At 39.1% G+C, this 15,595-nt stretch overlaps 1 protein-coding gene across 1 annotated transcript; it reads left to right on the plus strand.

The window, feature by feature from the left end:
• Nucleotides 1-1,318: 1,318 nt before the first annotated feature.
• snrpc (small nuclear ribonucleoprotein polypeptide C) lies at nt 1,319-5,834 on the plus strand. Its single transcript, XM_069149033.1, has 6 exons — nt 1,319-1,382; nt 2,072-2,114; nt 2,231-2,339; nt 3,071-3,130; nt 3,937-4,041; nt 5,251-5,834. The coding sequence occupies exons 1-6, from the start codon at nt 1,375-1,377 to the stop codon at nt 5,370-5,372; spliced, it is 447 nt and encodes a 148-aa protein (XP_069005134.1). The 5' UTR covers nt 1,319-1,374; the 3' UTR covers nt 5,373-5,834.
• The last annotated feature ends 9,761 nt before the right edge of the window (nt 5,835-15,595 follow it).

Consider the following 15,595-nt stretch of genomic DNA (forward strand, 5'->3'; position numbering starts at 1 on the left):
GTACACACCTGGTTTAGAGCTCCTTTGAATTTGACAGTGACTATGACTGGGAAAACTAAAACGTGAACGTCCTTGAACAAAAACTGGAAATTATAATCCTTATGAAGGTATGAGTTATTGGAGGGTAATTGTATCAGACTGTACTTAAAAAAAACTGTCCTCAATGCATGTTAGTGCATATGTGTATGTGTGCCCAAGATACTTTTTTTCCCCCCGATATAGCTAATGATGTATTACAGATTCTGAGCCTTAAGTCCAGGATTCATATTAAATATGTTTCAGCACAAGAATGACATCCGAGTTGTGATTTGCAGCTCAGTGACATACGTGTACACACATCGAAGCTTTGATATTGTACATATAATTTGCACAACTCATAATGCTGAATAACTCTAACATACTTTTTATAGATGTAGTTTTTATGAAGCAATTTGTTTTTGAATAATTTAAGTCAAATCAATAAAATGTTATCTATATAGCGCCAAATCATGACAGAAGGCACATAAGGGCTCTTGACACTGTAAAGTGTGAGAAAGCAGCCCAACAATTGAACAATTCCACCATAATAAATATCTGGGAGTAAAAACTCCCTCAGACAGGACCAGACCCGCAGGTGGCAAACCATCTGCAGAGAGAGGAAAGAATAGCAGCGAGATACAGGGGACATTAACCATTGGGTATGATAATGGCGCCGGCAACTGCAGACCAGAAACATGCAGCTTTAGGGCCACATAAATACACAGAGATAACAAACAATAAATTAAACTAGTTAATACGATGGCATGGTGGAATATATTATATTTCAGTCATATTCTTAATTGTATAATTAGCTAATGCTATGTTCCAAAATGCCTGTAATTAAAAGTCCAAAATAGTTTATATGTTGATATCCGTACATCGATAAAAGCCCAATATTATGGCAGTCTGACATAAGGCCATTGTGTTGGCCAAGGAGCACTTTTATGAATACTTTGAGTTAATTTAGCAAATAATACTATACCTCTACTTAGGTAAAATTATGACTGCGGGAGTTTACTTGTAATGGACTATTTAATAAATCAGTAATACAATCATGGAAGGTATCTGCAAAAGGGACAGATTTTTTAACATCGATAAGTTATATGTGTCATTAAAAGACACTAAATCGTTCAAGCAATACGTTCTTAACTGTTAAAAAAGTAGAATTGAGTAAACTACCCAGTTTCGTAAAGTGGATTATTTCTGACTGAATCATCGTGTCTCATAAGGACTAAAACGAGTACAAAACCATTTTAAGCTACGAGGCGGAACAAATCGTGAGTTGGTCTTTGTATCTGGTCGGAACATTTCTTGGGAACACCGGAATCGCGCTACCGAAGGCGGTTACGGAGAAACATGCCGAAGTACGTGAACGTATAATTGTTTTTTTACTGCAAAATATTACGCCACAATCGTTCAACAAAGCTATTCATCGTTTATACTTGTGTTAAGTGACGAGTGGCGGTTCGCTAAAGTCTGAAAACAAATGTATCTGACCGGGTTTTGTTCGGGCTGCGACTAATCTCTGGAGCGAACCTCCATTTATACTTTAACCCGCAATTAAAAACAATTATTCCAGTTTTTTTTCCCAAGAATAAGACTGGTTTAATATGGCTGTGGGGTGAAGTTATAAAACGACCTGTGGTTAACGCAGACTAACATCGTTTTACCTCCCAAAGGTGAACGTCGTAACTGGGACCACAATGTTGTAAAGTGGCTGCATCTGCAAAGATCAACGCATCACAATCAAATAAGTAGCAAAGGAAGCAGGAGGATTGAAGACCTAATAATCCTAACAAAATTAGTTATTCTTTTACTTTGATCAAATGTAAAATAAACTAGTAAAATAAATATGACTTTTTAATTTATTTCGTGGCAACTTAAATCTGCACGATCATGAATGCAGTTCATTTTCATTTCACTCACCCTGAGCAATCCTGTTTTAGAAATGATTTGTATTGAAGTTCTGCACAAAAGTATGATGTTATTGGTCAGCTCACGTTTACAGCTCTAGATTTTTGTTTTCCCCTCACTCTTTTTCTTTTATTTGTAGGTTTTACTGTGACTACTGTGACACCTATCTTACACACGATTCGGTAAGTTGCGTTTGTGTCTGATCAAATTTGTTAAAAAGCATGAAAGAATCTCCGCACGTGTTGTTTATTTCACTCTTCATTAATCACCCGTGATTCTTTTCCGTTTCTGTCTCAAGCCGTCGGTGAGGAAGACCCACTGCAGCGGCCGAAAACACAAAGAAAATGTGAAAGATTACTACCAGAAATGGATGGAGGAGCAGGCTCAGAGCCTGATCGACAAAACAAGTAAGCAAATAACCGTCCTGCCGTCTTTTGTGCAGAGAGGGGATTTCTTTTAAGGTTCAGTTTGAGGGCTTCTCGACCTGCTCGAGATATCATAAAATCTGTAAGATTCATATCATGCGTGCGGTAAACCGACCGATGATTTCTTTGGTTGTGCGGTCAGCCGTTCGCTCTCAGATTTTTTTCTTTTCCATATTAAATAGCCTGGTTAGACGTGGACAATAAAAGCCTGTTTTATATATATATATATATATACATCCCACACATGACACACTTTATGCATGTGTGTGTGTGTGTGTGTGTGTGTGTGGGCTATCCAAGCTCCGATTAAACAGTGCAGTTTACTTCGGCCCCCTCTGAGATTACAAACCACTAATCCACATACGAGATGCAAAGCTAATGAGTAGCGTTGTCCAATGTGGAGAAATGGGTTTGTTTTACGGACTAAACCGATTTAATAAAGAAAATTGTCGGCTACACGTTGTTTCAGCATATCGGCCGTCGCTTTGATTTCGCAACCTGTTGCAACCCCCCCCCCCCCCGCCCCCCCACCCACCCACCCATCCCCCTCCGTACTTTCTACATTTAGAGCATGAAATAAGCTTGAATAAAATTCTTAACCAACCGTAAAAATACGATGGCAAGATTGTGTTTCTGTACATTATTCATACTTTACATGCAATATTTGTCTGTGTGTGTTAATGTTTCTTTTTTCTTTTTTTTTCTCCCAACAGCGGCTGCGTTTCAGCAGGGAAAGATTCCCCCCACACCGTTCCCCGGTGGCCCGCCCCCAGGTGAGTCCATCGCGCTGGAGTAATTTGATTAAGTAACCACAACATGGACACTGTCCTTGATTGTTAAATTTAAATATTCTTACGGGAAACACTGTCGGTATATTTGTCTCTTTAAACGTCTGCTGAAGAGTTCAATTGGGACGACCAGCCAATAAAACGTGTGAAGCTACAGGTTTCTGCATGATGACAAGTAACGGCGAATTCAAATCAACGGGTCACCGCGGCAAACAGCAGAAACCTATCGGAGGGGGACATTTTTTTCCACCTCTCACCTCTTGTAACATTTTATTAACTGACTTTATTGAGCAGCAGGTCCACTGGATGCAAATTAGAGTCTTGAGTCTTGCTCTCGGCACTTTGAGAAACAAGTTTCCAAAATAGACAACAAACATAGATCCAATATCCTGCAGCCACATTTGCAATTGTATCGACTTAAAAACAAAAAAAACCTGCTGTAAGATTTCGTGTGTCAAGCGCCATCATCTCAAGTAATGACAACACGTGGCGAAGGCTGATTGAAAGGAACGACAAGTCACCAAACTGACCAGCAGGATCGCAGCGGACACGCAGCATGTTAGGAAACACTCCAGGAGTTTGTGGCCATGTTGGCACAAGTGAATCTCTTCTGATACATGCAGAGTTCACATGATTTTTGTCCACAGTACACACGCGTGTGTGTGTGTGTGTTTCAATGCAAATTAGGCTCTCAGGATATAATGTAAATCTCCATGATCAATTTGAATCTGATGAATCGTATCTAGTCTCAACATTACTTGAATACTTAACGTTTGCTGTTTGTAATGCAGGTGGTCCTCCTCGCCCAGGGATGCTGCCAACGCCCCCCATGGGTGGTCCTCCGATGATGCCCATGATGGGGCCTCCACCACATGGGATGATGCCCGGCGGGCCTGGTAAGAAACATGTTTCTTTGAAGATCCTAATTTGCGCAGCTTCGCATCTGAAAGTGCCCGTAGAAACTGAATGCTTTTGGAATTTAAGATATTTCAGACGGAGGAACTCTTTGCTAACACTTCATATGACACACAAGGGTTCATCAGGATTTTTTTTTTTTAAATTCTGTTTCAAAGTCTGTTTCGAAGCCACAGTAGCAGACCCCTTCAATTCCAAAGGTTTCTCCTCACAAGTTTTTTTTATCCTAATGTGCTGAACCTTTGACATGATTAGTCAATAATGGCAAAAAAGTTTTGATTATTTTTATTACATTTTTACATCACGTGTTTTGATAGTCTTATCTTTCGTTCCCACCTGCAACCCGACCCCTAGTCTGCCTCCGATTGGCTCTGACTTCAACCACGTCACCAACGGCGGGGGGGTAAAATAATAAGAAAGACATCTATTATCTGTTTTAGTGCGGTATTTGCCTTTATTGTGTTGGCTCTCTTATCAAGAAAAAGCACAGGCCAGGCGTAAAAGTTCAGTTCTTTAAGAGTTTGCATCAAAAACAAACTCAGCAGGAGTCCAGCTCAGCTTAGAAAAACAGCATTTTTTTTTTTTTTAAGTGGAGCAGAAACGTTCCTCCGCTCGCATTTAAATCAAGACAGAAGTTGTGTGCAGGAAGAACGCAGTCAGGAAGTAAATAGTTTCGTTGTTTTCATGGCACAATTTTTCTCTGATCGCTTTATGAAAAGGTTTAAATGAGGAACCTGCAACTGATTAAAATTTCAGTCGGTCTGGTCCCGTGTCGTGATTGAGGTGTTCATGTGGAGCGTTTTTATTCTGTTTGAGCTATGAAACCGTTTTTAAATCAGAATATTAGGCTCCACGTAAACGCGGCTATTGTAAATTTCACATCTTCGTATTTTAGACTGTTGTTAGCGTCGGCTCTGCTAAACTGTGATTGCTGTTTTCTTTTGCCCTATCGATTACATAATAAATAGACAGTTAAAATGATTGCGAGTTACAGCTGTTACTGTGACAGACTTAAGTCGAACTAGATATTTCCATGCCGCAGTGGCCTAGTTAATATGTGAGGAGTACGATCCTAACGAGGTTGTTCTAAATGACTTGTCAAGTTTTAAACGCACTGACGTGATTCTTTATGTAAAGCCGTCGTCATAAATCAATAGCTAAGCCGCGTATCCCTCCGCTGTCACATTTAGGAGGCATGAGGCCACCGATGGGAGGACCCATGCAGATGATGCCCGGGCCGCCACACATGATGCGTCATCCCCGGCCGATGATGATGCCAGTGAGACCGGGCATGATGCGACCAGACAGATAAGGCCGGGCGGACTTTGTGCGATCTTTGTTGCCATGAACAGACACTGTCTAGTGAGGACACTTGTTTCGACACTCGGATTTATCAATACAACTTTTTTAAACTGCTGATTCCACCTTTCTTCAACCGTGAACAAAAGTCCCTGACTGTAATTGTCTTTTTTTTTTTTTTTATATATATAATTACTTCATTTTCTGGTATTTATTAGTATTCACCTCATCAGAGTTCATTTCAGCTCCCCTTACAGAAAATCTTTATTTTTTTTTTAACAACATCCTGTCCAGGTTAGACTATCTCCTCCCACTCCGACATACTGTTCAGCCCGCACACTGAAAAAGCCTCTTAGATTTGACAATATTTGTTGCTGCATTTTTGCTTTGTTTCAGGTTTTAAATGTTGATTTTTTTTTTTTTTTTTGTACTACTTTGCATTGGTTTGACAAATAAAACCGTGATTTCAATCCTGTTTCTTTTCGATTGTAGTTCATATCAGCGGCTTCTTCGATGTTTTAAAGAACTGACCTGAACTGCCTCTGGCGTTTTTAGTTATCCGGGCTGATTTTAACTCTTTGAATTACGGGAGGTCAGATAACGCAGTGTACCATTGACGATGTTGACCGGGTGAGTTGTGACTTCATATGGCCTGCGACGAGCTCCTGCGACGCAGTCTTAAGTGAAAACACCTGTGTGGGTGGGTTACAGGTCTGTGGGGACATGGAGCCAAAGTCATTGCAGAGAATAGTCAAGTTGAATCTTTTGCAATTTTTCTGGTTGAGTACACTGAATTTTATTGTGTTTTTCTATTTTTTTTGAAAAGTATTTTGTAATGTCTTATTAAAATGACAAATAATAATTACCTGACTTTATTTTATATCAGCTATAATGAGCATTTCAATGTCTTTTCAGCTCACTGCGATGCAGCCTGCAACGTCGCTCTTATGCTTTTTTTTTTACTTTTTTAAAAAAAAATTAATTGTTCATTTCGTTGTTTCCAGAAAGCAAAAAACTAAATGTTAAAGATTTAAAAAAAAAAAAATCACCGTACATTACATGCGCACCACGAAACAATTTGACAAAGTTAGCAACTAGCTGGTGAACAAAGCGGAGCATTTAGATGCTAAAAAACAGAATATTTATCTTTGAATTAGTAAAAGAAGAGTGACAAGGGGTCCAAACAATTTAGATTTTTTTTTTAATTATTTTTTTTTTTTTATCTCCTGGATGTTTAAGGCTACAGTTTTCTAACAAGTTTTAGCACATCAACTTTACCAGGTGGTAGTATTTTAATGTATCTGTTTCGATTAAGGGATGCTGTTAAACTGCTCCAGTTTGGAGATTAAAGTTTCTACTCGGCAACTCGGTGCAGTTTTGAGCTGTTGAAAAAAAAAAAAAATACAAAGGGAGAACATGTTTGATGAAAGTTTGACACAACATCACTCACGAGAGAGAAAAAAGAAAGAAGCAAAATTAGTGTTGAGTCTTGATCAAGTGAAAGTGGAGTCTAATGCGCTCAGAGCTGTACCAGTTCGGCTTTTGAAATTCAAAGCGTTTAATGTTGCGTCACACTTTGTTGGTTTATACTCGAGCAGTCAGAAAACATGATGCATGTTTTTCTTGCCTGACATTTTTACCCTGAATTATGAAACGCAAAGCTGAAACTGTGAAGCTGGTTTAGTGTGTTAAGGTGAACACTGTGACTGGACATCGTAAAAGGCCCTTGGACTGAACCCAGCTCTGCCACACGGGGTTTTCCTCACTGGACGTGACATTTTCTCTCAGCCTGCAGGTGTTAATGTGTGTGTTGTTGTTGTTGTTGTTGTTGTTGTTTTTTAAGAGTGTTGGCTCCTTCATAGACTCATGACACGTACAGGCTGTACCTACATCTGGGATGAGCATCCCCCCTGAATAATGCACGCAGATAAGAGAAAACAGATGGGTATTTCTAATGTTGTTACCCCTCGACGAATGAGGAACTTGACCTGGTCCTCATTAGTTTACTCAGTCAAGCATGTTTGAAGAATTGCAGCTCTTGCATAAGAATCTGGCGGCAAGTGAATCATGATCTCAGCTGATGTTTGCTCCCACAGCGCCTTGCGAGACTCCACTGCTCTCCTCTAGCTGCGTTCTCCCTTCCCTATTACAAACGTCTGCCTATAGTTGGGAAAGTGTCTCAACAGATGGAGCTAGAGAGTCGTCGTGTTTTTGCAATTGCAGCCGAGAAACTGGAATGATGTGCAGTGACTGATTATGTGCTTCCATGGACTGTCAAATTTCTTTGTATCTCACACTCCCAGAGGATATTTTTGTGGCTTTATGGTTTAGGAAATTTCTAGGCCATGTATAAAAAAGAAATTTGTTGAGGGCAATAGCCATATGCTTCACGCTGTGTTTGATAATTTATATACTTTCATACTGGAGGGAAAGCACTGCAAAGACAATCCAAACTGTTACAATGTTGTGCATCTCATCAGATAAGTTTTAAGAGCTGTCAGTCATGCATGTTGTAAATTGCGATCTTCAAAGAGACTTTGGTAGATTACGTGCAATCTTTTGTCCACTCTAAGAAATGGATTCCATTAAATGTCCTATAAACATCCACTCTCCACATCAGTGAGACAGAAATAAAACCATGTTAATGCACATTTTATGCATATGTCGAGCAAAGGCGGATGCCCGAGTGTCATCTGAAATCGGAAGAGTCTTTATGAATATTTAATCTGGCCATGAAGTGGAGCGTTGCCCTGAAGGGAATGAAGTGGAGTGGTGAAAAGTGTGTACGTGATTAGAGCTCAGGAGTTGAGGAAATCACGAGAAATCCGCATTATAATGAAACGTACAATAAGAAAACCGCCCATGAACATCCACTACAGGGAAGGAGAGAGATTTCGAAAGCTAAATGAGTAAAATTAGGTTCTAAAAAAAAAAAACCCCAGATATTTTCAGCTATTGCAGGCAAAGTGATCTTTGTGCGATATCTTGATATTTCCATTAATGGTGCTATGGTCCATAAATATGGCCTTTAGCTACATTTCTCAAATAAAAAACAACACAAATAGTTGCTGCAATACAAGCGAGTGCTGAAAATTTACAGATTTGAGCTCAGATTCATTACAAAGTCTTAAAAGTTCTGTTCGTGTTCAGAATTTAGTAAATGTGTGAAAACCAGCTCTTTTTGTACTCATTCACACTTTAAAATGTCAAACAATTATCTTAATTCAGAGTATTTGTTGTCATTAACTCGTTGGCTTAATTAATTCAAAATGTAAAAAAATTATCTTATATTCATAATTCATAATTTTAATTTCAGTCTCTTGATGAATCCTTTAAATGTTCATCTGATTGTTCTATTTCTCATTACATTTTATGGAAGCATTTTCATCCTATTAGCACACAATTCCCAGCAGGCATTGTGTTAGTGTTACAGCTTTTATCTGATATGCAGAAAGATACATGATAGAGAATTGTTATGACTTTGTGTCACACGAGTCACATGATCTACTCTGTGATCAAAATGACAACACTGCCAACCATAATGAAGATATCTACTAAATATGTAGAGCTAAAGGCTCTGCAGTACAAATTATATTAATAATATAATATCTGCAGGAAATGAATTTCCAAAAGCACCACTCTTTCCATATTTAACATATGTGAAATAATAAATGTCAATGATAATCTAGCAGTGAAACAGAAAGTGAAAATTCTTGATGAGTAAAAATGCAGATTGGATTGAGTGAACAGAAACAAAGGCTCTAAATTATACAAAGTTAAAGTTAAAATCTGCATTCGCAGACGAGTAACACTAACTGACATATGACCTCTTATATAATTGAACACTCTTTTTAAATTAAACATCCGCAAGCTATGCAGCAGCATTTGCGTTTAACTTCTATCCACCTGGCGAAAGTAAATCCTGGTTTTACTCCTCTTAAATCTGTTTTTCATCTCCACCAACCTCTGAGGAAAATAACAGCATCCTTAGCAGATAAATGCTCCACTGTTCAACACTGAGTTGCTAACTTTGCAGATAGTGTACAGTGGGTTTGTACAGTTGTTGTTGTTTTGTTTTTTTTTAGCTGAAAACAGCTCAATGTTGTGCTATGAGAGTGATGAAAAGAACAATATAGTTTCAGGCCTGGGAAACCAAAGAAATGAGCTGCGAGCTGCTGTTAAGCTCTGCAGAGTTGAACGGCGTCAGGTTATAATTCTCTGCGGGTTCATTACTACGAGCTCGATCGCTGCTTTGAGTAACTGGGCTAAACTGTGAGACTCAAAACTCTTGAGGTACGCTGCATTGAAATTGCAAATTTTCTCAACTTTTTTCCTTTTTTACAGTGTAGTTCACTCTCTCCCTCTTTGATATTCCCGTCACAAGTGAACGCATTAATGTCATGAATATCAACACTCAGAGCTCACAGGAGAGGCACTCAGAAAGCTATTCTCTGCAGCCCCCCCAGAACACACCAGCAAGGCCGGGGAAGCAGCCGGGCTTACGGAGGACTGCTGATTGATTTACTGTTTATTCTAAACAGGTTGGACTGTGACTGACGGCCGGCCGGACTCGTCCAGGTTTACGCTGTCTGCAGGGTCATGTGGGTTCTGTATTCATGATGATGCATCTTCTTTTGCTCCCAGCATGCAGTTGGCGGCCTTACCACTCAACAGCCTTGGTTGAATGGAAAATAATAATCCCCTGACTAGCAATTCCTCCAAAGCCAATTGGCTCATAACTGCATGAGGACCAGGATGGTGCTGGGGAGTCTGGAGGATGATTGCACAGGGCTGCTGGGTGGGCTATTGATTCAAAGTGTCGCTGAGAAAGAGCAGTCTGCAATGCAAAGATTTTGGTAGACTGTCAATGCTCCCTTTTCCTCCTCCCTTTTGTCCCTCCCTCCATGTCTTCCACCTCCTTTCCTCCTCCTCCCTCGTGTCTCCTTCTCTCTGCTCCCTGCTACCAACACTACTCTGTAATTTAATCCATTTAGTCATGGCTCCAGATCAATATCCATTTTCCTTGGCCTAAGGGAGAGCCTCCTGAATCGGCTTGTTTCAAACAGTGGTTGTGTTGGCCAGCAGAGGCTCCCATGGGCCTGCGGGCTGATACAGATGTACTACACCACAGGATCTGAGAAAACAAAGCTTGCATCTAATCCCTTACTAACCTGCTGTAGTTGTTGTAGCTTTCCGTGTACGGCCACATTTTTATGAACCGTTTGTAGCACTTTTCATCATTTCAAATCAAAGGCTCCGTTCTAGATCACAGTGAATTATTCTCTTCCACTGAGACGTTGAAATGCAACGCCTGGCTGGTTAGCAAATGAATGACATCAAATCAGATTCAATTAAGGCTAATTTGATTAGCGGGCCTTGTCAGTGACCAAGAAGAAAGATGGAATTATTATTTCTTCTCCCTCCAGGATTGATTTACTGTCGGCACAAGGAAGGCAGATGAAAAGTACTGTAGTTAGTTTTACTATCCTCCATTGAAAAGATTCAATCACTGCTAACAGCCTACGTGTCCTGCCAAGGTGTCCTTGAGCAAAATGACAACCCGCCATCAGCTAAATGTCTAAATGTGACTGCAAGAACTCGTCGCTCGCTGCCATTGGCCGAACATTTTGAGCGCACATAACATTTAGTTGCCCTACTTCAGTATAAACTGTGTTTAGCCCGCCCTGCGGCAGCCTGCCACCGGCCAGCTGTATGCTCTGTGCACACCGACAGTGATTCTCCTTCACCTGCTTCGGTGTGCTGTTCATTACCATGTTTTATAAATAGCTGTGTTAAATATTCATCTGTCAGCATTTGCATACGAAGTATTTTGTGCTTCACATTTGAGTTTCATAAAGTCAAAAGGACAGGCAAACAATTTACACTGAACTTCATTCAGCTACAACTACCGGTGTGAAAAACTAAAAGTTTATTCAGAATATTATATTCATTTTTAAAGGACTTTAAAAACTTAAATCTGTCTAAGATCACCCTCATTTGCATATATGTCAGTACTATAAGGACCAAAGGAAACTTTTAATTAGCAATGTACTTAAACAAAATTATTTCTGCAACAGTCAATATTCATAACTCAAGTCAGATATTGCACTGATGTTTCCAACTTGAACTGGCGGCTGTCATCACCCTTGATTCCCAAGATTTTTGTACACAAATAATGTTTGAGCTCCAAAGCTAGTCTATTTTCAATTTGCATTTCATCCCTCTATAGTTGTCCGAATTAAGGTGAACACCCAGAGCTGGAACTGAACCACAGATGTTTGTTGTTACCGTTTTACCCGGTCAGAACCCAAAACCACCAAAGCACCGTCTGGGACATATACCAAGGCTGTTTGAGGCCCTTCATCATGAACAGTGATCATTAGTAGGTTTCTGTGCTCGGGAATGAACTATGATGCTCAATTTTAGGTGCTAAAGGCTAATTTAAGTGCCAAATCAGCTGAGATCTCGTAAATGTTTAAATTATAAACATGCATCTCCATTGTGCAGCTGATGATATTTTTGATGCTGGTAAACGTTCCAGAATAGCTCAGCGAGAGATTGCTATGTCAACCAAATAATAATAATTTGATTTACATAATTAATAACTCCTAAACTAGTAAACGTCACAGTTGGTACTTTACTTTAAGGGGTGATATATTTTTGCCTCAATTTTGGAGAAATGGTTCTCTGTTTGTGGTCACAAATCCTCATTACTAATTGAATATATGTAAAATTACAGTATTGATGCTAAAATTCATTGAATATAAATTAATAATAAACATTTTGCCTGTTAAATCATCTTACAAACAAATCTATATGTTATTATTATGTTTATATTGTTTAGCTGTAAGATAACTCAGGCACCATGAAGATTTCAGATAATAAAAGGTCATATTCTAAAATAGAAACCTCAAGCACACCCGTCTGAAGTGTTTTTGTTTTCCCCAATTCAGAAAGTCTAAATTTGAAATAACGTTGCCTGATAAATTTTTCATATAACCTCACCTACAACTAAAGGACTTTAATTTTTTATCAGGGTCCTCATCACCTCAAACATATGGTTGTCATCCATACATGCATATAAAAGCGGTTGCAAATTTCTGCCTCTGAAGAGTTTCCCTGGTCCATAGTTGATGTACCATCAAAAGATTATTCTTTGCCTTTCTTAACACTTTGTTGCAAGAAAGTCTTATTTTCAGGGTTTTTTTGGTGTCGAAAGAACATGCTGCCCCTGATGTTCTGCAGTCTACCCTGAAAAACTCCAGTTAGTCCAACCACTTTATCACACTTTTGCTCTGGCCCAGTTTCCTTTGGTTTCTATTCCAGAACAACATGTTTGGACAGTTTCTTTTGAGCTGAAAAGTACCACTGACTGACGGTTAATTCTTAGTTATTCTCAGTCAATATATAACAGACTAACACTATGCGTTCCTTTTTTGACATGTTGTGAGACCTACAAAGCCAAAAAGCTGACATAGTCGGTTGAAAAAGCTTCGGTAATGTCTGTTTTGTGGAAATACATAATTTCTGAGAAAACTGCGAAACTATCAACAAAACAAAGCTATAAAGCAAACCGAACTGCAGCTGGCCTTAAACTAAATGTTGTCTTCTCATTGTTATCTGGTACTCCCAAAAAAAAAAGACTATTTTAATGAACTGACAATCTGAAGGTTAATAATCGTTTAATATTTCAGTATATTACAGAATACTCTTAAGACTATTGTTTCTTTCGAAAAATCATGTTGTAAAAAGACATGTTGTGAGACTTGAAAAGCCAGTTTTGTGGTGTAAAAATATTTGTTGACATCTGTTTTACCATATAAAAAGTTTGTTCCAAGAAATTGTATGGTTTCTGTGAACATGGCTTAGTTAGCAACAAAACAAAGCTTTAAACCAAGACGAACTGCTTTATGTGGGGTAGTCGGGGCTGTATCATGTTAAAGCTGGCTTTAGCAACGAACACTAAAATGGCTCGAATTAGCCTAAATGTAGCCTACTCACTGGGTTCTCCCCAGCTGTTATCCGTTATAAAAAAAACCGACATTGTATTATAGAGAGATTTTGGAAAATCTATTTTTTTTAATATTAGCTACTAAATCAGACAGTCGCTAAATTCAGTCATGATAAAATTCCAGGCTAAGCCAACGTATCGAGCTCGACTGTGTAGTTACTGTTGTCCTCTTTGTTGGTGCATTTCCCCCTTCTGTGAACAGTATCCAAAGGCAGCATGCAGCATCTGCTATTTTTAGAGTATAAAAATCAGCCTAAAAAGGAATAAGATTCGTGACAACTGTCGTATCTGCTATGCAGTTTGCCAGCAAGTCAAAATGAAATCCTTTTTTCTTCTGTAGTTACCGCTGAAAATGTCAAAATGGAGCAGAGTCATATTCTCGCCTTGTGAGTTTCAAAAGTGGTGTGTGATATGCTGGCATAAAGACACTCCCGCTAAAGCTTTCTCTGTCTTTCTTCTCATCGGTAGCATGAACAATCCGAAAAACCTCCGGACTTTTTTTTTTTTTTTTTTACCTGTACATGAACACTCACTATGAATCCCCTTGAATGAAGGTGCAAAATCTGCAGTTCTCCACAATGATTGTGCAAGATTACCAGCAGAGAGGAGAGAAGTTTTCACAAATCACGTCTTTTCCAGCCTCAAAGGAAAACGCAAAACTGCCTCAAGTGTCCCAAATTGTTTCTATCGGGAAACTGTCTCTGCAATCTAGTGTCTGTCTGCTTATCTCCCCTACAGAAACTTCTGTTGTTCCCTTCTGTCAGTCAATATGCGCCCAAGGTGGAATTGAAAGACCCATCATCTGTTACCATCTCACTCATGCATGTAATGGTGTTTAAGACAAGAACTCAGCTCTTGTTAGAAATGAGCAAAAACCTGTCTTTATCAAAGCATGCGGGAGATCGCTTTCCACTCTGGGGTTTTGTTCTTTCTTTGCTTCCTTCTCCCTTTTGGCAAAGATTACAGGTAGATAATCAGCTCTGTACTAAATTAATTTATTCAGTCCCTTAAAACAAAGCTAAAAACATTTCACAGTTTTATGTATTTTGTAAGAAGTTTTTATTGCCATTACAGTGTTTATGGTGTCGAGCCGAGCTTATCAGAAGAGTTTTTATTCAGTTATTACTGACTGAGCTTTCCAAGAAAATAGTATTTCATTCAACAGCAGGAACATTTTCTTTCTCTAAAAATAAGAACGACCCGGTGAATCGAGATTTCAACAAAAATGTCCTGTAATGTCACCTTTTAAATCCGAAGAAATCATCAGAAAGCTAAAGCTGAATACTAGAGTGCTGTATTGCCTTTTACTCTAGCAACAAGTACGATTGCTTCTAAAAATGTGCTCAATATAGAGTCAAGGGCAGAGTCTATTTTTATAGAAGGAAAGGATTCTTACTCTCTAAAATTCTTTGATGTTCAGAAGTTAAAAAGGCTAAAAGCCTTTGGGTAGACGCCGTGTATCTAAAGTTAAAGGCAGATTTAGCCACAGAAATAAACTTTTGCAGGGCAAGTTTAGGCCGGGTTTGTGTAGTAAAGAGTGCAGTGTGACAGTATAGAGAGGCGCTCCTGTAGTATTGTGTACCTTGAGCAAACTCTTATTTTATAAATGGATTTTCCTTCGACCATCAACACTGATTAATGTCTTTTTTTCTCAATTTGTGTTTTTAATCTATCTTAAAGTGCTGCGTGAGCCGGCTCATAATGGAAGTGGATTGTCTCACACTATCACTTCCCCGAGGATAAATCTCCTGACTCTCGGCTGAATATATTGAGCATGTCTGATTGATTCATGACTGCCAATATCATTACTATCATTTCGACATACATCTCCAGTGCTCGCTGGATATGGAACTTGTCAAGGGCAGCCACCATGGGGGCATTACATTGAAAGTGACCTGGTCGTGAACTGTGGATTAATTAGCCTACCTTCTCTTTTTCGCTCTACCTGCTCTCCTCAGTGTCTCTCTGCATCTCTCCCCTAACTGTTTCCTTTATCCTTTCTTCCCTCTGAATTAAAATGTGTCTCTCCTAGTTATTAGATTCAACTGAAAATTTGTGGTGTTTCCTTTTTTTTTTTTTCCTCTCTCTCTCCCTCTCTAAACCTTGATATTCTGAGCCAACTGCAATAAAACAGGGCATGTGTTTAATCTGTCAGTGCCCATTGTCATCATCACCCCCCTGATGGGAAATTCAGAAACATGGAGCTGTGCCCATTGTTTTCACTG

This window comes from Embiotoca jacksoni, unplaced genomic scaffold, assembly GCF_022577435.1.
Source record: "Embiotoca jacksoni isolate LCO1_2020_lvr unplaced genomic scaffold, fEmbJac1.0.p SCAF_1, whole genome shotgun sequence".
Classification (NCBI taxonomy): domain Eukaryota; kingdom Metazoa; phylum Chordata; class Actinopteri; family Embiotocidae; genus Embiotoca; species Embiotoca jacksoni.

Excerpts from the sequence above, each read along its gene's own strand:
- snrpc (XM_069149033.1), top strand. Across the intron at positions 2,340-3,070 it reads GAGCCTGATCGACAAAACAA|CGGCTGCGTTTCAGCAGGGA; the intron begins GTAAGCAAATAA and ends TTCTCCCAACAG. Across the intron at positions 4,042-5,250 it reads GATGATGCCCGGCGGGCCTG|GAGGCATGAGGCCACCGATG; the intron begins GTAAGAAACATG and ends TGTCACATTTAG.